General features: G+C 48.3%; 2 protein-coding genes across 11 annotated transcripts in view; one reads left to right on the top strand and one right to left on the bottom strand.

The window, feature by feature from the left end:
* VAMP1 (vesicle associated membrane protein 1) overlaps positions 1-19,273 on the bottom strand; it is a 31,349-nt gene extending 12,076 nt beyond the window's left edge. For 2 of the 9 annotated variants that reach the window (XM_032678888.1, XM_032678892.1), the window contains exons 1-5: positions 19,174-19,273; positions 18,418-18,577; positions 17,589-17,747; positions 17,289-17,340; positions 14,400-14,490 (exon numbers count right to left, since the gene is read on the bottom strand). In XM_032678888.1, the coding sequence (XP_032534779.1) occupies positions 14,438-14,490; positions 17,289-17,340; positions 17,589-17,747; positions 18,418-18,577; positions 19,174-19,175 (426 nt within the window). In that variant the 5' untranslated portion in view covers positions 19,176-19,273 and the 3' untranslated portion in view covers positions 14,400-14,437. Of the gene's footprint in view, positions 1-5,007; positions 5,254-7,177; positions 14,211-14,399; positions 14,491-14,594; positions 16,893-17,288; positions 17,341-17,588; positions 17,748-18,417; positions 18,578-19,173 lie in introns of those variants that run through there. The other 7 variants (XM_032678891.1, XM_032678885.1, XM_032678887.1 and 4 more) reach the window with 7 other exon arrangements.
* On the top strand, positions 1,144-9,156 carry SCNN1A (sodium channel epithelial 1 subunit alpha). Of its 2 annotated transcripts, none has more exons than XM_032678882.1 (13): positions 1,144-1,343; positions 1,580-1,953; positions 2,366-2,621; positions 3,494-3,681; positions 4,483-4,583; positions 5,066-5,229; positions 5,544-5,642; positions 5,809-5,926; positions 6,177-6,255; positions 6,576-6,633; positions 6,761-6,816; positions 7,364-7,439; positions 7,654-9,156. In XM_032678882.1, the coding sequence occupies exons 1-13, from the start codon at positions 1,326-1,328 to the stop codon at positions 7,978-7,980; spliced, it is 1,914 nt and encodes a 637-aa protein (XP_032534773.1). In that variant the 5' UTR covers positions 1,144-1,325; the 3' UTR covers positions 7,981-9,156. The 2 variants fall into 2 exon arrangements, with proteins under 2 accessions (XP_032534773.1, XP_032534774.1); XM_032678883.1 differs by having other exon boundaries at positions 1,224-1,343; positions 3,596-3,681.
* Positions 19,274-20,575: the final 1,302 nt, after the last annotated feature.

Raw genomic sequence — 20,575 nt, 5'->3', positions numbered from 1 at the left:
TCAGAGAATGGAGCTAGCGGAAAGCTCCGAGTTGTGGCTGTAGGCTTCTAACAAGCACCTGTCACAAGGCTGATCCTGGCACACTGTCACTTAACTGCTGGCCTCAAAAGTGTACGGCTTGCCCTTTTCAAGCATGGTATTTTGCAACATGAAGAGGTGAAAGTGGCTGCGTATTTTGAGTCACTAACCAAACCACAGCACACTCCAATAAGGATCGAAATTCAGTGAGACAACGCTCTGAACACGGACTTTTCTGGAGGAGGTATCCAGAAAGGAAAGAAATAAGTGAACACTTCAGAGAGAGCTAGTTTGAAAGAAAATCATTGGGAGAAAAGATCAGTAAAGATGGTTATAATGATAGGGGGGTGTTAGAGACTTTTGGTCACATTTGGCTATGGGTGTTCATTTCCATGGACTGAGGAAGGCTTTGGGTAATGCCGGAGGCCTTGATTTCCCAGGCATAGATCAGCAAAACAAGTTTCCCCTCATGGCTGGGCCGAGTAGTTCTGGATACGAAAGACTGCTTTAGTTAAGGAACCAGCAAAGGCGATGCGGTAACTCGTGTATCACCGAGTCGCCCCTAGCCTTCTCTGTCCCAGCCCCATCCCCTTTGCAGATCTCACTCAAAACTCTCGGCTTTGCCCTTGGAAAGCACAATTTGGCCAAGAAAGCCACGCAAGAGCTCTCACCGCCGGTCAAGTCCCGCCGCTCCTGCGGGGGACGTGGGGGGGTTCCCGCCTGGCTGGCACTGCCTGCGGCTGCCCCGGAGACCGGCGCTGCCAACTTTCTTTCTGCATCGCCTCAGCTCGCTGGGACGCCGCGTCCCCGCCGGAGGGGGTGGGAGGAGGAGGAGGTTCGGGCTGCTCGGCAGCCGTACCTGGCCGGGGCTGGTCTCCCCTCGGGGGACACTGGGGGGGGCCCCGCTGCCCGCCCGCAGCGCGGCGGCCGCGCCTTGACCCCCGCCGGCACCGCCAAGGTCACTGCCCAGACGTGTCCCCGGTCCCCCGGCCGCCGACACTTGAGAGTTTCAAGAGGCTTTTCTTCCCCGGGAGCGGCGCCCAGGGGAAGGGGCAGGAGGGGGCAGGCAGGAGGGGGCAGGCAGGAGGGACAGGCAGGAGGGACAGGCAGGAGGGACAGGCAGGAGGGACAGGCAGGAGGGCGGGGAGAGGCTGGCAGGGCAGGAGCCGGGCGGGGTGCTGGCTCCAACTGGAAAGGAACCGGTCCCAGCCCAGCCGGGGAGGCTGCGGGAGAGCCGGCAGCGCTCAGGGAGAGCACATCGGCCCCGGCTCCAGTCCCGGCCCCGGCCCGAGCAGCCGCCGCCTGCCATGGGCACCGCGTCCCGCGTCAGTGCCGCAGCCCCGGCGGGGCGGGCGGGGGGAGCAGCCGCGGGAGGGACGCGGGGGCTGCTCAGTGGGGGAGGATCTACCCCGTGTCACATATGGGAGGGGGACCTACAGCCTGGGATAGGGGTCAGGGAGGAGCGGGTGAAAGCACCGAGGTTTGGGGAAGATGGTGATGCAGGATCAGCCGGAGCCACGGTCTTACAGGTCGACCCCCTAATTCTGAGTTTGTGCTGCAGGGTGGGTCTGTGAAGGCAGGGAAGATGCCAGAAGGGGAGAAAACGAGACAATGTAAGCAAGAAGAGGAGCAGCCGCAGAAAGAAGAGGAGCGGGAGGGTCTCATCGAATTCTACAGTTCCTACAAAGAGCTATTCCAGTTCTTCTGCAGCAACACAACCATCCATGGGGCTATTCGCCTGGTGTGCTCCAAAAAGAATAAGATGAAGACAGCATTCTGGTCTGTTCTCTTCTTTCTCACCTTCGGCTTAATGTACTGGCAGTTTGGGATCCTCTACAGGGAGTACTTCAGCTACCCTGTCAACCTCAACCTCAACCTGAACTCTGACAGGCTGACTTTCCCAGCCGTGACACTGTGCACCCTCAATCCATACAGGTAAGAAATAGACTTCCAGAGCTGTTGACTGCCTTGACTTTAACAGGTGTAGGATAAAAGCATGTACTCTTTTTCTCCTCATGGTCCTTGAGGGGCCATTTCTGTAGTGGTGCCCGTGGAAAGAACACCTTTCACAGGCCTTTGCTGCTGCAGGGCATTCACAGTAAGGCATGTTAGTTTAGGCAGCTCTACTTGGTGGTGTATGTTAGCAGCCTGCAATATAAACTGCCACGGGGCTAAAGCAGATTTACTTCACTCCTACAAGGACGATAGCCTCCAGCAAAGGGTGAGATTTACAGCTGGTGGCAGGAATGTCTGGAATCACCCCAGCAAACTTTGCTGCATGTCTAATTCAGAGCTGTTTATGTGCATCCAGCCCTAAACCTGCAAGTCCTCTCTTCCCCCTGTGTAGATACAGTGCCATCCGAAAGAAGCTGGATGAGCTGGACCAAATCACCCATCAGACACTGCTAGACCTTTATGACTACAACATGTCTCTGCCACGAAGTGACTGGTCCACCCTGTCTACACAAAAGCGTAGCTCAAGGAGCCTGCTCCATCATGTCCAGCGCCACCCTTTGCGGAGGCAGAAGAGGGATAACTTAGTCAACATGCCAGAAAACAGCCCCTCAGTGGACAAGAATGACTGGAAAATTGGCTTTGTTCTGGTGAGATCCCTAGGTATCCTACGCCCTACCCACTCCAGTCTCTGCCTAGCTACTTCTATCTTGTTAGACCCTTGCCCACCCTATGTAGAAGTCCGATTAATCTGCACTGGCTTTTGTTAATGACAGATAGAAGTAGAGCTGAATCCTTCACCCAATGCAATCCTGCTCCACAAGACCTGTCCCTGTCCACGCAGGCCCCAAGGAGACTTGCCCATGTTACGGTCCATCTTTTCCTAGGTACAGCAGGGAAACTTTGTCCTTCCTGAAGGCTACACCAGCCTTGCAGTTGCCTTTGGAGAGCAGTTTATCAGCATCAGCTGCTGCATTGCCCAATAATTCAAAGGGGTAAAGTATTTGATGGTCCTGGGTCACTTGAAATGCGGTCATGGTCGCATTTGCTCCTAGGTAGCAGCTTCCTCGCCCTAGGGTATCTGTGTTTGCATTTAAAAAGGCACTGAAGGACTGAAGCTAATCACTTGCTAGTTAACTGGAGTTCCACAGGATCACAAAAGTTTTTCTGGACACACCCTGAGGGAAGGGCTCCCCACTCAAGAATTTAAAGCTCCTGGTTTTATACCAGGCAGAATTTATGGGCAGATCATCTTGCACACCTCACTGCAACTTTCTGCTTCCTGGGTTTTACTCAGCCTTGCTTATTCATCTGGTGTTTCCCTTCCACCAGTGAACTGCCCTGGGCTTGCTCTTTCACATCCTGCTGATGACCTTTTGGTCAAGTGCAGGAGTCCTGTGGAGCTGTTTCACTCCCTCAGTGATCTCCTGCCTGTGCTGAGGGAGAACAGCTCTTCCACAGGCACAGCCTCACCTCCTGGACAAGACTTCTCTGACATGGCTGGTTTTTTCCTTCTCAACAGTGCAGTGAAAACAACAAGGACTGTTTCCATCAGGCATACTCCTCAGGAGTGGATGCCGTGCGGGAATGGTACAGCTTTCACTATATCAATATCCTGGCACAGGTGCCTGATGCAAAAGCCCTGGATGAGTCTGATTTCGAGAATTTCATCTATGCTTGCCGCTTCAATGAAGCAACATGTGACAAGGCGTAAGTAGTGGAAACATCCCACCAAGTCTTCCTGAAAACACTCGTTTTGTGCCTGGGTTTGAGGGGAATCAAGGAACCCACATTAAAGAACCTCTTTTCCAAGGTGGGTTCGTTCCTTGTTCACTTCCCATTGTCTCAAATGATCTTTCTTGAGTCTTTTCTGTGGGCTGTGTGTATCAGGGCCACAGTTTCTGTGATCTGAAACTATGAACCTCAAAGGATGGTTTTGCCTTTTCCTGGGTTTCACACAAATGAACCAGTTACCCACTCGTACAAACGCCAGAGTGGGTGCCAATGCACAGTGTAAAAGTATTTTTATTTTACTCTCTACAGTAGTAAAGTGGTACATATCAGCCCACATACAGGAAGAGGAGAGGAGAGAGTTGATACAGAAAGACAGTAAAAAAATATTCTACTTTTGTCCTGCTATTATTGGTCAAAAAAGATGTAGTAGAGGTAGTGGAATGACACCTATCAGCAAGGGAGAAAAAGGGGTTGAAAGAGCTATTCTTTAGTATTAGGAAGATAATACAATCTTTGCTAGTACAGCTAAAACCAATTTGGGCCCTCAAGAGCAGTATGAAAAATGTGGTGTAAAAACCTGTCCAGCTCCAGGACATTTTTTACGGTACATTTTAATTGCTTTTCCCTGTTCAGGTGAGTTTACACAACAAATACTGCCCATCTGCTGTAAGCCCCTCTCCCTGCTGATAGAAAACAGAGTTGTTTCTTTTATAAAGCCCTTCCTCTTGGTCTTGCAGCCCTTCTCACACCGTGTGAATGTTTCTGTTCCCCTCTCAGGAATTATACCCACTTCCACCATCCCTTGTATGGGAACTGCTATACCTTTAATGACAACAGCAGCAGCCTATGGACATCCTCGATGCCTGGGATCAATAATGGTGGGTGAGAGGCACTCTTTGGTGAGTAAGGAGTGTCACTTATCTCTGCTTTCCTTAGGAGTTATGGGCATCCTGCTGTGCTTAGTACTGGTACTGGCAGATTACAGCCCTGCTCTGTCTCGCCCAAGCTGTTTTTGCCCATGTGGGGACAGCTGTCTTGAGGACATGGCTGTCCCTCACTGCTGCCCACTGAACTCTCTCTTTCCCATCAGTGCCTGATCCTTATATTACTCTCTCTGGATTTGTGCTGGCCCTTCCTGAAATGTTGAGCCATAGTGCTGTGCTCCTGAAAGCCTGGTCTTCACCTCCTCCTTCTCTGTTTCCCTCTTTCCAGCAGCTGACCTGCTTGTGTTCCTAAACTCCATGAAACCTCTTGAGGCCAAATCTTCAGGCTTTTCTTCCATCCAACTCCAACTGTGCTCTCCCTACTCTCCCGCACCACAGCCAGCCATGACCTCCCTTGCTCTCTGACATTTCCTCAGGTCTCTCTCTGGTGGTGCGCACCGAACAGAATGATTTCATCCCTCTGTTGTCCACGGTGACAGGAGCCAGGGTCATGGTCCATGACCAGAATGAGCCAGCCTTCATGGATGATGGGGGTTTCAACGTGCGTCCTGGTATCGAGACCTCCATCAGCATGAGAAAGGTAAGGAAGCAGCAGGGGTAAGAGCTGTGGATGTGAGGTTATGGGGAGGTTTAACTTGGTGAATAGATACAGATGGGTTGTCATAGACCCAATGTGTGTTTAAGGGAGGGGATTAATCACATGGAGTGGAGGGAGAGGAAGAGCAGCTTAATGGACAAGAAGCATTTGGCTGCACTTTATCAGTGAACAAAGAAATAGAGGCATCCTGAGAAAAGCATAAAGAGTAGATACTGATAGCAGTGTGTGGCATGGAAGCTTAGGAAGAGGACAGCAAAGAACCAGTTGTTCTACGCAATGACAGTTTGCTATTCCAGGAGATGACTGAGCGTCTTGGGGGCAGTTACAGTGACTGCACAGAGGATGGCAGTGACGTGCCAGTGCAAAATCTGTACTCATCCCGCTACACTGAACAGGTAACTGTCACCAGTCCTGTGCCGTCTTGTTTCCCTACTTTCCCAAAATATTTTAGTTCCCTAAGGGCCATGCTTGTCCATGGGCTCTGTTAATAGTATGATGTGATACAGGTTGCAGTGGGTTTGGTTTCCTTGATGAGCCTTTTCCACCTCATGTGCCTCCCAGGTCTGCATTCGCTCCTGCTTTCAGCTGAACATGGTCGAGCGCTGTGGCTGTGCCTATTACTTCTACCCCTTACCTGAAGGAGCAGAGTACTGTGACTATACAAAGCACGTATCTTGGGGTAAGTGGACAGGAGGAACAGTAAAGCTCGTGCCCATCTGAACCTGTTAGGTGCACCCTATGTCCCAGTACATCTTACTGTCTTCAATGAGCTTCCTGGGGGAAGCACCCAAAAGACACTCTTGTCTTAGATTGTCAGTCCCTTGGAGCTTGTGGAAGGAAACCTTCTCTGGATTCCCCTTACTATCACATATCACCTTTTATATAAAGATACTGAGAGCTTACCTGGATTTACTTTCTCTGCTGTTCAGGCTACTGCTATTACAAACTCCTGGCTGAATTCAAAGCCGATGTGCTGGGCTGTTTCCACAAATGTCGGAAACCTTGCAAGTAAGTTTGATCATCAGTCAGGAAGACTGAAAACTTTTTATTTCTAGAAGTGTTGGAAAGCATTCACTGGCCAAGGCAAAAGCTTGAGTCAATAACTAAGCTGCCACCCAAAATGGTATATCTCCCATCACAATGCCAAAATGACCAAGGAACGTCAGGGTCAGCTTAGGGGTGAGCTCCCAAGGACTGTGCACTCTGCACAGTGGGAAGTGAGCAGAACTTCAGCATGGGAGGGAATCTCCAGGTGTGCCTGGAAATGGCAAGACCTGGCCTTGTGGCTCCTACAGCTTCAACAGCTAACACAATCTCTTGTCTTCCAGAATGACAGAATACCATCTGTCAGCTGGATACTCCCGCTGGCCTTCTGCGGTCTCAGAGGTAAGGAGATGGTGTCCTGGCTCCTCAGCACTGCTCCCACCTCCTGTTTAGTCCTTCCTCAATGGGTACTAAACTTACAGGATGTGACTGTGATCATGTAACACAATTTATTGCACTTTCATTTCAGGATTGGGTTTTTTACGTGCTTTCACAACAGAACAAATACAACATCACATCCAAGAGGTGAGAGCCCCTAAACAGAGATTGTGTCCACACCAGAAACCATCCCAGTGGAGTGTGTGTGTTAGGAATGTCAGAGTTAAGAATAAATCAATGATGGGAAGAGAACAGGCATGGAACCTGTGGACAAGGCCAGTGGATTTGAGTCCAAGTAGATATATTCTGAGACTTCAACAAGGATTGGGGATCCAAGTGAAAAATTTGAAAGGGGTCAGATGCCGGTATGAAAACAGTAAGCCCCAGGCACCTGCCATGTAGTCTGGAATCACAGTACGTGCTCATGGAACAGTGGGAAGGAGAGCTGGGCAGAAGCTTTTGCCACCAACATTGGGTTTCACAGTGCAGTCTCAGAAGTGTGCTGTAAGTACCAAAGATTACATTCAGTGCAGAATGAGGGAACTGCAGAGATGGGAAAAGGCCTCTGGGTGGTATGTGTGGGAGAAGGATGGGGGCAAAAGGAGACAGAGAAGAAAATTACACTTGGTGAATGAGGTGAAGAAATGCAGGGATTGAGGAGCTGGGGTTACTGAGCCTCATCTTTCATTTACAGGAACGGAGTTGCCAAAGTGAATATCTTTTTTAAGGAGTGGAACTACAAGACCAACGGGGAGTCTCCAGCCTTCACGGTACATACTTTATTACCATGTCTTCTCTAGCCACCCATTCCCCCACAATGCCACATGTTTGTTCCAGCAGCATTGCTGGCTATTCAGTCTCTTTTCCTGTGGCAGGGTGAGAGGAACCTCCCAGCACTACAGGGGCACTGCTAGTGGGAAAAGGCAGGGAGGCAAAAGTCTTGAATGAGGGCTGTCCTCACTGCTCTTTCTCCATCTCTTGCAGGTAGTGACTCTTCTGTCCCAGCTTGGGAACCAGTGGAGTCTCTGGTTCGGATCCTCTGTCCTTTCTGTGATGGAGCTTGCAGAGCTGATTCTGGATTTCATTGCCATCACCTTTATCTTGTCCTTCCGCTGGTTCCGTTCCCGGCAGAAGCTCTCTCCGCCGGGACCCTCTCCAAACAGTCATGATAACGCTGCTTTCCAGGATGAGACACCAGGTCTCAGTGCTCCACATCGCTTCACTGTTGAGGCTGTAGTGACCACTCTGCCATCCTATAACAGCCTGGAACCACGTGGGCCAAGCAGGGATGGTGAGGTGGGACACGACTGAGACAGCAGCTTATTCCACCATTCAGATAGGTGGCAATTGGAGCAAAGGCTGCACACTTTGCTGTGGGACCTGTGTTTTCCTTCCTTCTTGGGTGCTGCACCTGAATCATAGCAGAAGACTGCTCTGTGGTTGGCCTGGGTTCATTGCTTTCACTACAGTAGGTGAATTACTCAGTCTCATAAAATACTATTGCTCTGGGGATCACCAGGGATGAGAGTTGATCTAGTCTATGTATGGGGGAGATGTCCTCTTGATTTCCTTACACTCTGTGCATGTGCACACCCACACATGCGTGCATGCTTGCTTTTCCCCGCAACAAGGATGCTGCCACTGTTCTGGTCTGTCGTTAATTAAAGAGGTTTGGCAGGTGCGACTGGCCTCCTCTGTGGTATGACAAGGGACAGGAGTGGAGCCTCAGCTGGGGTACTAACCTCTCAACATGCTGAGCTTTGTTAAGGTCTCCCTAAGGTTGGAAACTGGTTGCTCTTTCCTTGTTGCTAATATCTGACTGTGATCCCAAGACTGTGCTACCCACGCCCTTCTCCCTCAGAGAAGAGGCTACTTGAGACAACAGCCACTGGCATAATCTCAACCATTACTATGCACAATTCTCTGGAGAGGTGGTTGATGCTTGCTGCCACTCCCAGGTCTGGGACAAAACACCTCTGGCAGAGCCAGGTTTCCCTTTTCAAGCTGCCTGTGTTGCACTTGTAGATCTTGGGTGTATAGCCTCCCTTCCTTGTGATGCACCATACACATGTACATCCAGTGATTTAAATGTTTGCCAACAGGTCTAGGAGAAATTGATCTCTACACCTGCTTGGCCCTCCCTGCTTTCATGAGGGAAACAAAGAGAGTTTGGCAGGATTATGCACACCCTCAAAAAAATCCCAAACAGTACCTCTGCTACCATGGGATCCCACAAAAATCAGAAGAGCACAGGTCCTGCAGTGCCTGTTCTGCTTGACCCGACCCTTATCTGGTCCACCCACAGAGACTGCTGAGGCTCTTCTTCCTAAGCCAAGCACAGGAGAAGTATTGCAGGCTTTAGTCAAAAATCCTTCCAGTTAAAGCCTTATCCTATTCGATCGGACCACATAGGCAAAGATGGTCCTCCTTTCAGGAACTAATTTGGGGACCTTTGCATAAGAGAACACATCTTATTTCTTGCAGTAAGCTTGCCATACTCTTTTCTTACAAATATTCAGACTTCTGATGCAATGGTGTTTACACAGCACTTTATGGGGTATCAAGAGAGCAAGGGTGATGTCCTTAACAAACAGGATTATCCACTTCACAAGACACAAACACAGATACCAGAATTTAAGCATATAGTTTAGGCAAAGACCTGTGGTACCATGTACCCAATCACATTGCAAAGAGCAGCTTTTGAATTTAAAAACTAGTTAATCATAACAAAAGAAAAACTTAAGTTATTTTAAAAATTAAGGTAGATACACTGCCCTTGGGAAGTTGGAGGGGTTTACTGCAGTCTATAAACTGTTGCCTAATTTTTCCCTTTGAGATGCTAAACACACGCTGATCGTATTGCTCTTGCCTCAATTACCTAAACACACTTTTCAGTTCCCAGCAGAGAGTGATTTTATTCTTCTTCACAGACACAAACTCTGTATTCTTTACCTCACAGTTATTCATGGTTTTTCAAATTTTATCCCAGTGCTCAGCTGATGACCCTGGTTTGAAAATGAAGATGATGTCTTTCTGCTGGGAGTAGAAGCAAACAATTCAGGGGGTGTCTTTCAGCAAGGGTGATAGCCCAGCAGGAGGGAGAGTCCTGCAACAGGCACTTAGAGGTATGGGAACATGTATTCCTCTTTGGAGGCTGCCACTGGAAAAAATCAGGGCATCTGCAAACATGAAAAAAGTCCATTTTCTGTGTTTGTGGGTAATTTTAAATGAAGAAAAAGGGGTAATTAAAGAATGAAATCTGTAAGTTGCCTTGATGAAGGGATTTTCATATTCTTTAAAAACACTGCCCAAGAAGCAGAGCTAAAAGCTAGGTTTAGTTCCTAAAAGTAACTCTGGTCACAATTAAAACAAGAACGGCAGATAGAGAAGTAAAGGAGAAAGAGCAGGTGCAACACCTAAAACAGTCTCTGTATATCATAAATGTATGATGATTCATACGGTGAGCATGATCTTTCCTGAATATCCAAAGAGTAAGACACGATTCTTCACATCACATGGTACCTTCTAATAACCATAAAATTGATGAGACCCAATGCATCACAGTGGGTGATTAAAAAAGATTAATCAGCGGCATAAACTACTTGAAACACTAAGTTCTCTTCATCATAAAGAAATATAGCTGCAGAAGGTGGTGAAATATTCTGTGGGGGAAGCTTGCATCATATTCTCTCACTTCTGTAGAAGTGTTAAAATGAGGAGGAAAAAAAAAAAAAAGAAAACAAGAGCTTTGACTGATGAACTCAAAGTAATGGCACCATTCTGGATAGCTGTAAATCCAGATTTAAAAGCCTATACAAACATGAAGAAGATGTCATACAAGTTGGTAAGTAGATTAGCCCTCCTTGCCCTGAGAATCAGTGCAAAAATTGCCATCTTGAGAGAAATCAGGTGATCCTCCCAGGAATATCCCTACACTTTTTGTAGGCTGACAAGACCACAAATTATCAGCTCAACAGACATACAGTGAGCTTGGTCTGGCTGAAAACAAGAGGTGAGTCCAGCAGTGCTGGAGTGAGAGTGCAGAAAATGGGAGTGTTTCTCCGAGAATGTGAAAAAGCAGAGAAAAGGGAAGAAAGTGCACATTTAGAGGGACCTGCAGGTCAGCAAAAGACAAATTAAAGGTCTGAGCTGGGGTGGATTTGTACCAGAGGAGAAAGCTGAGGGGATGTAAATGCGCAGTAGTCTTAGATATGCCAGAGGCACAGCACAGTTATTTGGAGGACATGGAAAACACACAAAGAGCACCCGAAGGTCACAGGAGACTGAAGAAGAGCGAGTTGTGTCTTTTTGGACTGGGAGCACCTGTTGTGCAGGAAGAAGGCAGAGAAGTAGAAATACAAGTGCCTGAAGGGGAAAGGAAGTGCAGAAGAAGAGAAAACATTTTGTGGATAAGTTAGAGTATTAGAGTGGTTTGTTTTGCAGGAGTAAGCAGCACAGAAGTAAGTAGTTCCATGTATTTAAGAGCGAGAAAGAGGAATGTTTATACGATGGAGAAATTACAGAGGAAGAAGAGGGATGAGAGTTTACGGCTTAAAAAACAATAGAATATTTGTTTAAGTGTTTGATACAGTTGAAATACAAGGAAAGAGAGGTGGGCTCTTTTGGATATGAAACAACCTGCAGAGATGGGGTATAAAGGGCCCCAGCACCTGTGGGACTGTGGAGTTGACAGACATTTGCAAGTTGATTGAGTGTTAAGAGCATTTGGAAATCATGTGCTAGCAGAGAAAAGGGATACAGTGTCTGGAAAATGTAGGGATACTGAAGTTTCTGAGGACTCCAACTGTGAGATTGGATGACTTCAGAGGATCTGAGAACCTCTAAGGAAATTTGGAGTGTAGTGAGATTGAGAGAATGGAAAGAAGTACTGGGAGAAAGGAAAGAATGGGTCAGACCCTCCATGAAGGAGGAAAACTAAGCACGGGATGGTTGAGAAGGCAGGAAACACAAAGACAGAGAGGCATAGCCAGGCATACCCAGCTATCTGCTGAAAACTTGTCCCTCCAGAATGAGATAGTCACAATTTGACAGATATCAAAACAACTGTTTTTCCATAAAAATTAAGGTAATAGAGGAAATGCATGGAAGTACAACATAAGTGTCTAAGAAAGCTAGGAAAAAAATGAAAAAATGATCACTTGGAAAAATAACCAGTACATTTAGAAGAACTAAACTCTGCTTGCTGGAGGGTTTAGGGAAGCTGGACAAATAGGTGCAAGGTTTGTCTTCATAGACTGAGGTCAAAACAAGAATGAATTTGAGGAAAGGGTTACCAGGCTCTTTGGACAGGTTCATTAAAAGCTAAGGGGTGGAGATGGACTACATCAAGGAACGAAAAGGGTAGCAGTGCTGTTGGTGAAAGGACAGAGGGGAACCAAGGAGATCAGGAACATACCAGAGAGATGTCTGTGTTCAGTCTTGCAGTTCTTTGTACTCACCAATGTGCAATATTTAAAAGAGGCTTTTGAGCACAAGAGAGGAAAGTGCCTTCAGCTTTCAAGTACATGCTTAAAAGTAATGAACTAAAAAAAGCTTTTTTGGAGATTAAAACAAATTTATTTAAAAAAATAGTACAAAGCCTTTTGGAAAAGAAGCCTGGCAGGAAAGAACATGAAAGTAAAGTGTCACTTTGGCCTCTGAAGAAATCATTTAGTGGGTCTGTGCACTGAAGGAAAGAATGTTATGGGCCTGGTCACATTTGAGCAAGTAAGGGTGTTCTTAATAGGTGCTGCACTCTATCTCTGGCAAAAAAATAGGTCAAAGATTATCAGAAGTACGGAGGCTGAAGTATCCAACAGTCACAGCTGAGTTGCCTATTTGTAAAACCTCTATCTTTATCTATTACATCTCAGAGAGTAATTATTTGCTAAGAGGTCAAAACAAAGATAAAATCTCTATACCTCCCCATTATTGCTTCTCTTCACCAAGTTAAGGCTTCCAACCCCAGCAGATACATCAGAGCAGGGACCTCTGTCCCTTCACAGGAAAGCTAGGTCCATTAAACAAATGTTGATGCTACATCTCTACTCTGAAGAAAAGTCTGTCTTCCCCCCTATCAATTGGTTACTCTCCAGCTGAGACCACAAACCCCACCACTGATGAGAACTTGCAGCCTGCTTTGATCAGTGCCCAGAGACCTCAGGAGAGGCCAGAGCAATGCTTTAGGCATCTAGAAATACGAAGGTTTAAGGCATATACATTTAAGAGCAGTATAGTTGAGGCTTTTCTTCCACCAAATCTAAAGACATCAGGATGAAAGAGTGGATATGGGAGCTGCATGTTGCAGAGAATAGTGTGAGGGACCTTGGAAGGGACCTTAGAGATCATCTTAGTTTCAACCCTGTGCCATGGGCAGGGACACCTTCCACTAGACCAGGTTGCTCAAAGCTCCAGCCAATCTGGCTTGAATACTTCCAGGGATGGGGCATCCACAACTTCTCTGGGCAATCTGTTCCAGTTCAAAGGCATGTTAAACATGTTTCATGTTTAAAGGCAGAGCTTGAATTTTTAATTAGACCTATGAAGAACCATTCTCCCAAAGCCTTGGCCTTGCTTTTAAAGCACATTTAAAAACATGTTTTGTCCAGGTTAACAGACTCTGCAGGAGCAGCAGAATTGCTGATATGTAAAATGATGGCACCTCAGAAGATGAGCTCCCAGCAGAGCATGGTATTTCCAACGCCTACTAGAGGATTTATGGTTAAACATGCACCTCTTTGCGTGCATCCACAACATGACTCATGAACTGGGCTCAACCCTGGGGCAACTTTCAGCAGTATGTTCAGCTCCAGCTCTGTGTTCCAGCTGGCCAGCTTTGGAAAATGAGCATTCAAGTCCCCAGGTTTGGCTAGAGACTTTGAGACTGCACAGTGAACAGTCTAAAAATACATCTGTCCTAAGAAACATTTTCCCTATCCCCCTATATGAATGAGGCTGGGAACTGACAGGAAGACAACACACAAATTGGCAGGAATTGTAGCATGACTAGTTTGTTCAGGTTGTGCAGGCCCGAACTGTGTGAAATTTTAGACTGTATATGCTGCTTTAATCCACCAGCCAGTCCAGACACCCTCCTTTCACAGGAAAGCTTTCACCTTTGAAGAATTAGTCTAGCTGCCTTGCTCCAAATTCACCATTTTGAATTGTTCTGGTGTGCTCATTGTTCTGGTACGATTTTGGTGATGTTTAAGACTGGACAAAGATTGATCATAAGGGAACTCCAGGCTACAGGGAATACTGTTTTACAGCCTAACCTTTGTAGCAGCAGAGGCCGATAAGGGCACAAATACCTCATTTTAAAATAAGTCCGCACGGGACAAAGATCTGTCATTTCTTTTTAATGAGTTTCAAGTGTTTCAAGGAGTTTCATTGTTTCGAGTGAAGCAAAACAATGGGGCACTTACCTTTATTCCAGTCATGCTCTAAGATAAGCTGTGAACAGGATCCTATTCTTGAAGCTCATTTGGATCTTGAATTTATATTCCAACACCAGTGGAGAATTGTTTTCTGGGCTTAAGGATCTGAGGTTATTGAAACCCAAAGACAACACAGCCTGAGAGCCAGAGCTGTCACTAACACACTCGAATGCATAGGAAGGTAGTCCCCTGAATAGGACACAGCAGCTGGATGTTTGGTGGCTGGAAGTAGAGTTAGCTTGGGCAGACTATTACCCCAGAGCTGCTGGTTCATACATTTTGTTACAGACTTACCAGAGTCAGTCCAGCACAACTGGAACTACCATCATTTTTCAATGGAAAACCAGCCACTGCTTTGAGGGCCAGAACTTCAGGTATGTGTATGCTATGGAAGTGACAAAAAAAAAAAAAAAAAAGAAAAAAAGACATTCCAAAAACAGTTTGGCATCCCAACCGCTCCCCACTCACTGACAGACCAGACAGACTCAGTAAGGTGGTGAATTGTGTTTCTTAGAGACCATTAAAAGTACATGAGCTGATTTCTAGAACATGCCAGAGGAGATTACAGTTGTGTTTATAAATGAAGTAAATAAACTGCACGTGCAGTGGCTGTAATGCAGCGGGCAGCAGAGTCCCTCGCTTTTACTCAGAGGGCCTTGGTGATTTGTTTTGCCCATGCACAGAGACAAAGGAGGGGAAAGGGAGCACAGGAGGAGGCAACATACAACATCTAAGAGAAAGAAATGAAAGAGACAGCCTAGGGGGAACCTCAGCCCCCAGACAGACAGGAGGAATGGGGCACCAAAGGCTTGTTTAGAAGAGTTCGAGAGAATTGCTGGTCTGGGGGCCTCAAGCTTGTATGCCTACCCCCTAAAATGACAGCAGTAAGTAGCACAAGCAGGCCCTGGCTCCTCTTCAGTAGATGCACTTCCGACCATCCATCACACCTCAGTTCCACAGGGAATTAGGGAAGTGCTCAGGGGACGTGGGCTGCTTCACTCCAGATCTTCATCTCTGCCCTCCCCCAAGGTGGATAGGAATAGAATTGCAGGGAGATGAACTTGAGCAAATGAAATGCTGGGGCATGGAAGTGAGCATGCAAAACCTAACCCCTTGCCACATGCCCTATGAGGAAGAAAGGGGCTTCCCCAGCACACCGAATGAAACAAAAAACATCTGCTCCTCCCATCTTTTGTACTCTGCTCCCATCTAGGAACTCTGGTGATGTTCTCCCCATCTCCTCTCATGTCTAAACAGATTCCAGTGTATTCTAGAACAGAAGCAGAGCTTTCTAAATTAAAGGAGCACCCTCTTTCCAGTCTAGATTACAGGCTACAGCTCAGATTGTTAAAAAAAAAAATAAAAAAAGACAAGATACACATTCCTTGGAAGACTCTACAGAAACAGGGCAGCTCATTTAATGCCATGTCTGACAACACATTGAAGCAATTCACAGCTCTTGTTACTTTTGATGGAGAAGAACAAGGGGATTCCTTACAGAATGACAGAGCATTCCACACTGCAAGTTCACTTACAGCAGAGACCACCCTGGATCTAAATTCAGGAGAATCCATAGCAAGTAGGAGGATTTCAGTTTGATAGATCTCTAGAGACCTAAATTGCCAAACATCTGCTGTCACTTTGCAATATCCACGCCTGAAGTAGCATTTCCCTTTGAATCCCTAGGTAACCATTTCAAGTATTTTCCTACTCCTGCTGAAACTTAGTGTTTTGTGGCAGCAGAAATGGAACAGATACTCTTAATCAGAAAGCTGAGCAGCTCATTCAGTTTCATCTGGAATATCACCAGTCCCCTTCACCTCCATTTGCTACAGCAGTGAGCTTCCTTTGACATTCAACCCAGTAACACAAAAGCAAACACCCATTCCCATTCTGCCCCAAAGTCTTCCTTCAAGAAAGCTACAAGATAGTAGAAAGCTACAGGGTCCTGGCTTGTGTGTGCATAGATGAAAGGAGTATTTGACAACTCCCCGCCAGACTAATTATTGTTCTTTTGTTCTTTCTGGAGAAAGACATTACTCTTACACATGCCTTTTACATAATAACAATGCTCCTTTCACTTAACTGTGTTTAGCCTGTTGCACTTGACTGAGGTAATCATGTAGGCTCGCCTTTATAAAACTTGAAATGGCCATGTTCAGACATCAAGTCATCTGAAAATAAGGACAGGCAGAATAAATCATTTAAGTGCTCCTCTCTCCATGGCTAGAGAAATCTACATCACTATGTCTAGCTTAGTCAGATGGCTCACAGGCACTGGCTATCACTAACTAGCCTTTATCTCAGAAACTCAGTGAAAAGCTCAAGTCATGCTGCCACTCTTTTTAGGCAGAACACTAAAGAATCTCACATGCTGAAGTCCTTCATCCCCAAAGGCACTGCGTTAAGGCATTCTTATTTTGCAAGAGTTCACACAGGCACTATTTGACAAGCTCACAGCTGAAAATAAACCCCCAAAATTCCCTGCAGAAGAGCAGAAGCAAATAGCTACCCACTCCTTATTTCCCTTTCCTCTAAACATAGAGGACCCTCCCTAAAGCTGCAGCAACTGTTGAAAAGTCTAGCAATGTTTGGTAAGCAGCTCAGAGTCCTATACAGAGGACAGATTAAAACCAATAAAGAAATCAATGAAGAAGCTAGGTGAAAGGGAAGGAAAGGGAAGAGAAGGGAAGGAAATGAAAGATTTGGAGGCAAGAATAGACAGGCAAGGTGATAGGGGACAGTAGGTTGCAGACTGAAGGAGCTACATTTAAGTAAAAAAGTAGACTGGAGACAAAGCAATAGGGAAAAAAAAGGAAAGAACAAAAGGGCAAGTTATACCAAAGGTCCCTTGGAGACCTCCAAATTACCCACCAGGGAAGGGACTTGCCAACCCACCCACTCCAGGGAAAAGGCCCCTCATACTTACAGGCTTACCTGACCTTGCAGGCAGAATTTCCCATTTCTACAATGATGGTATCCCCAATTCTTTCTATTACTACGTAAAGTATGCTATTTCTGCAATAAGTGAGGGAATTCCAGCATTTCCACCTCCCTTCCCCAAGGACTGAAGTTAACAGTTATGTAACTAAGACCCTTGAGATCTCAAACCAAAAAGGAAAAATTAAAGTAGTCTAGAGCTGGTGTTTCTTCACCCTTGAGCCTGAGCTTTTTGGTACTTACTTCCAATCACCACCACAATAATGGCACCAATCACTCCCATCATGATCATCATCTAGAGAAAAAGATTGTCAAAGAGTAATACTCAGAACAGATGGACAAGTTCACATCCTCCCTGATGGCCAGGGAAAGTAAGGAGACCCTGAAGGCATGGCAGCCAAGGCCTCAAAGTCTTTCCACAGTGAAAGAATCTTAAGCATTTGAAATGGTCATTAAGCCCCAAGTATACTTGCAAAGTCCTGCAGGAGAGGAATAACCCAGTTTCCCCTCTGCTGAAGGAGAGTATGTCACTAGGAAACTCACCTTACAGTTCTTCCACCAGTACTTCCTTTTGAGTTTTGCTGCGCTACTTTCAAATATTGAGGCACCGGCCTGAAGTGCATCTGCCCGGTCATCTAGCTCTGACAGTTTCTGGTCTCGTTCCAGCACCTTGTCTACATTTACACACATTATATCAACCACCTGCAGAAGGAAGAATAGTAGCAGCAGTTGTATTGGCAAAGACGGTTGAAAAAATAAGAGTAAGTCGGCCAATAACTAACGTTTAAACCAGGTCTTCAGCCCCCCATTCTCACCTGCTTTTAAAAGCTCTCAAATCCAGCAGCAAGCCAAAGCCACCCTCATCGCGAGAGGAATGATATGCTCACTCCCCGGCAACTGCAAAATTAACTTACGAGCTTCCTCTTGCTGCCCCAGTGAGGCACAAAGGCGCTACTGCACGGCAGCAGCCAAGCTGCAGGCACTGATCCCGGGAAGCCAGGCAAGGATCCCCCCACATCCCACCGCACACGCACTGTTCCCTTGAAGCAGCAGGCAGGGATTAAGAGCTGTCCTGGATGCCGTATAGCTTTATTTCCATAAGAGATGCACGATATGAAGTAGTAAAAAAAAAAAAAAAATCTAACTGGCCTGCTCTTGGGAAGTCATATCTAGAATTAAGCAGCTTTTAAACAAAAACCAGTCTCTCCTTCAGCCTCTTTATAGGTTCAAGTATTAACGCATTTCTGGCATTGGTGTGACACGAAGAGCCACCCCCGCACCGACAGACACCTGTCAAGAACATCGCTGCTGCAGAGCAGCGGGAGAAGAGTCCAGGCATCCTATGGGAAGCCAGCAGGGCTGAGCTACTGACCTCCTGCACCTGGGCCTGGGTCTGCTGCAGGCGGCGATTACTGCTCAGATTAGGGGGAGCCCCGGGGGGGCCTGCACCGGGGGCTCCCCCTTCAGGAGCTCCTCCTTCGGGGGCTCCCCCTTCGGGGGCCCCGGGAGCAGGCTGCGGAGCTGGGTCAGACCTAGAGAGAGACACACATGGGCAAAGAGGCCGCTCGAGAGACAGCTCCCCAGATCTACACGAAGCCCTGCGGGCCCGCACCTTCCCTGGATCCCCCGGACCGGGAGCAGGCGGCCTCGTTGGAGAGCCCGGAGCAGCGACAAGCCCAGGGGGGCTGCGGGGATCGGTCGCGGGGGCGTGCGGGTGCGGCAGTGCAGGGGGGCCGCACGGAGGTGACCGGGACATGGGGAAGGAAGGGGGAGGAACGGGGAGGGGGAGACAGTGCAGGGGCACCCATGGGGACGCGGCAGCCCCCGGGCTGGGTGCAGCGGTGGCCACCGGCCAGGTTGGCACCGGCCGGGAGGGGGACGCGACAGCTCCGCGCATCGCCAGCGGGGCACGGCCCACGCACCCACCCACCCGCAGCCGGCAGGAGCGCAGGACCGCCCGGGGGCGGTGCGGGCAGCCCTGCCTGCGGCTGCTGCAATGCGCCACTCGGCCCCACCGCCGCCAGCCAGGACGCGGGCTATGCGCTGACCCCGCTCCCTTGCGCTCCAGCCACCGCCCCCGCGCCGCGCCCACCGCAGCCTGCGGCCGGTCTGTCGGTCGGACACTCACATGGCCGGGCCGGACCGACACCCCGCGGGACAGACACACAGCTAGAGCTCCTCACCGACAGCCGATGAACCCCGCCACTCGCACTTATAGCCGGCCGGGCCCCGCCCACAGAGCCAGCAGCCAACCAAAAGTTGTCCCGCCGGGAGTGGTAGATCGGCCCCGTCCCTGGGCTCCTCCTCAGCCAATCAGCGCTCCGCGATTGCGATTCCGCTTGGCTACGCCCCCGGACTGCCGCGGAGGCAAGCCCCGCCCCCCAGCCACTCCCCTGCGGGCGGCCCAATGGGAGCAGGGCCAGTGCCCCGCCCCCCGCGCTGGCCCCGCCCCACCCCTGCGGAACCGGGGGTGACTCGGCCCCCATCCTGATCCCTATCCCGATCCAGTGCTCTCCCGTGGCCAGGCGCTGCACTTTCCGGCCCCGCCAGCCCTGAGCGGGTTCGCCGCACTCCGTGTTGGTCACGCAGAGCCTGAGCGTGGTTATCCGCCCCGTCCGGTTTTTCCCTTGGAGTCCATCCCAGTGGGTGCCGTAGCGGTGGGGACTGCGGAGCGCTTCCGTAATACCACCTCCGCAGTGTGTCTGTTGGCTTTGGGGAAGCCGCTGCCCTTGCAATTAAGAGATGGTGTCGCTGGCCCACTTCCACCATACAGCACAGCATGAAAGGGAACCTGAACAAGTCCCGTTTGAGCTTCTGCAGCCTGCTGGGGGAAATGAGGCTCCTGCAGCAGCCCCGCAAACAGCAACGTGCTCGCATTTTTTCCCCTCTGCAGATCTGGAGAAGCCTGATGGATCAGACGGGAAGATTCTTCAATTCAGGACACAAAAGGAGGCAGGAGGATATTGGAACAAGAAGTCTCTTCATAGAGCATTTGGTGTGGTGAGTAGGGTGACAAGCGTGGGTTCACACTTACACTGAAATACCTTTTCCTTTCATAAGGTGATACAGGACATTCATAGAAGTTTTTAGTATCAGATCTGATAGATTAGTAGATACACAAGACAGATATGTCACAGATGACAGCATGGGAACCAAAAATACCATGGCTACAAGGTGAACACATAATACAGGGTTGTGACTTGAGCCAGGTGATTTGCAGATGGGAGCAGACTAGCATTGGGCTCAGCAGAACTGAAGGTATTTAAGATGAGCCTTCAGTCAAGCTGCGAAGGGACAAGTTATGGAAGAAGCTTCTGTAGCCTGGCGACCTTCCCACCGCAGTCCAAGGCCTGTTCCAATAACCATTGCAAATAACCAAAGACAGAGCTTATGGAAGTAGTGGCCACAGAGCCCTTGCCAGCTTGGTGCTTGGGGATTAAGAGATGACAATGGGTACAGGGTACTTGCTCTGACACTCTTCCTGTTTCTGACATATTTTCAGCTAAGGATTTCCTACACCTACAGTTTAC

This window comes from Chiroxiphia lanceolata, chromosome 2, assembly GCF_009829145.1.
Source record: "Chiroxiphia lanceolata isolate bChiLan1 chromosome 2, bChiLan1.pri, whole genome shotgun sequence".
Taxonomy (NCBI): domain Eukaryota; kingdom Metazoa; phylum Chordata; class Aves; order Passeriformes; family Pipridae; genus Chiroxiphia; species Chiroxiphia lanceolata.
The sequence above is the reverse complement of the archived record's forward strand: the minus strand, read 5'-3'. Positions and strand labels throughout refer to the sequence as shown.

Coding starts and splice junctions, on each gene's coding strand:
- SCNN1A (XM_032678882.1), top strand. Junction 5,927..6,176: donor TACAAAGCACGTATCTTGGG/GTAAGTGGACAG, acceptor TCTGCTGTTCAG/GCTACTGCTATTACAAACTC. Junction 6,634..6,760: donor GGCCTTCTGCGGTCTCAGAG/GTAAGGAGATGG, acceptor CTTTCATTTCAG/GATTGGGTTTTTTACGTGCT.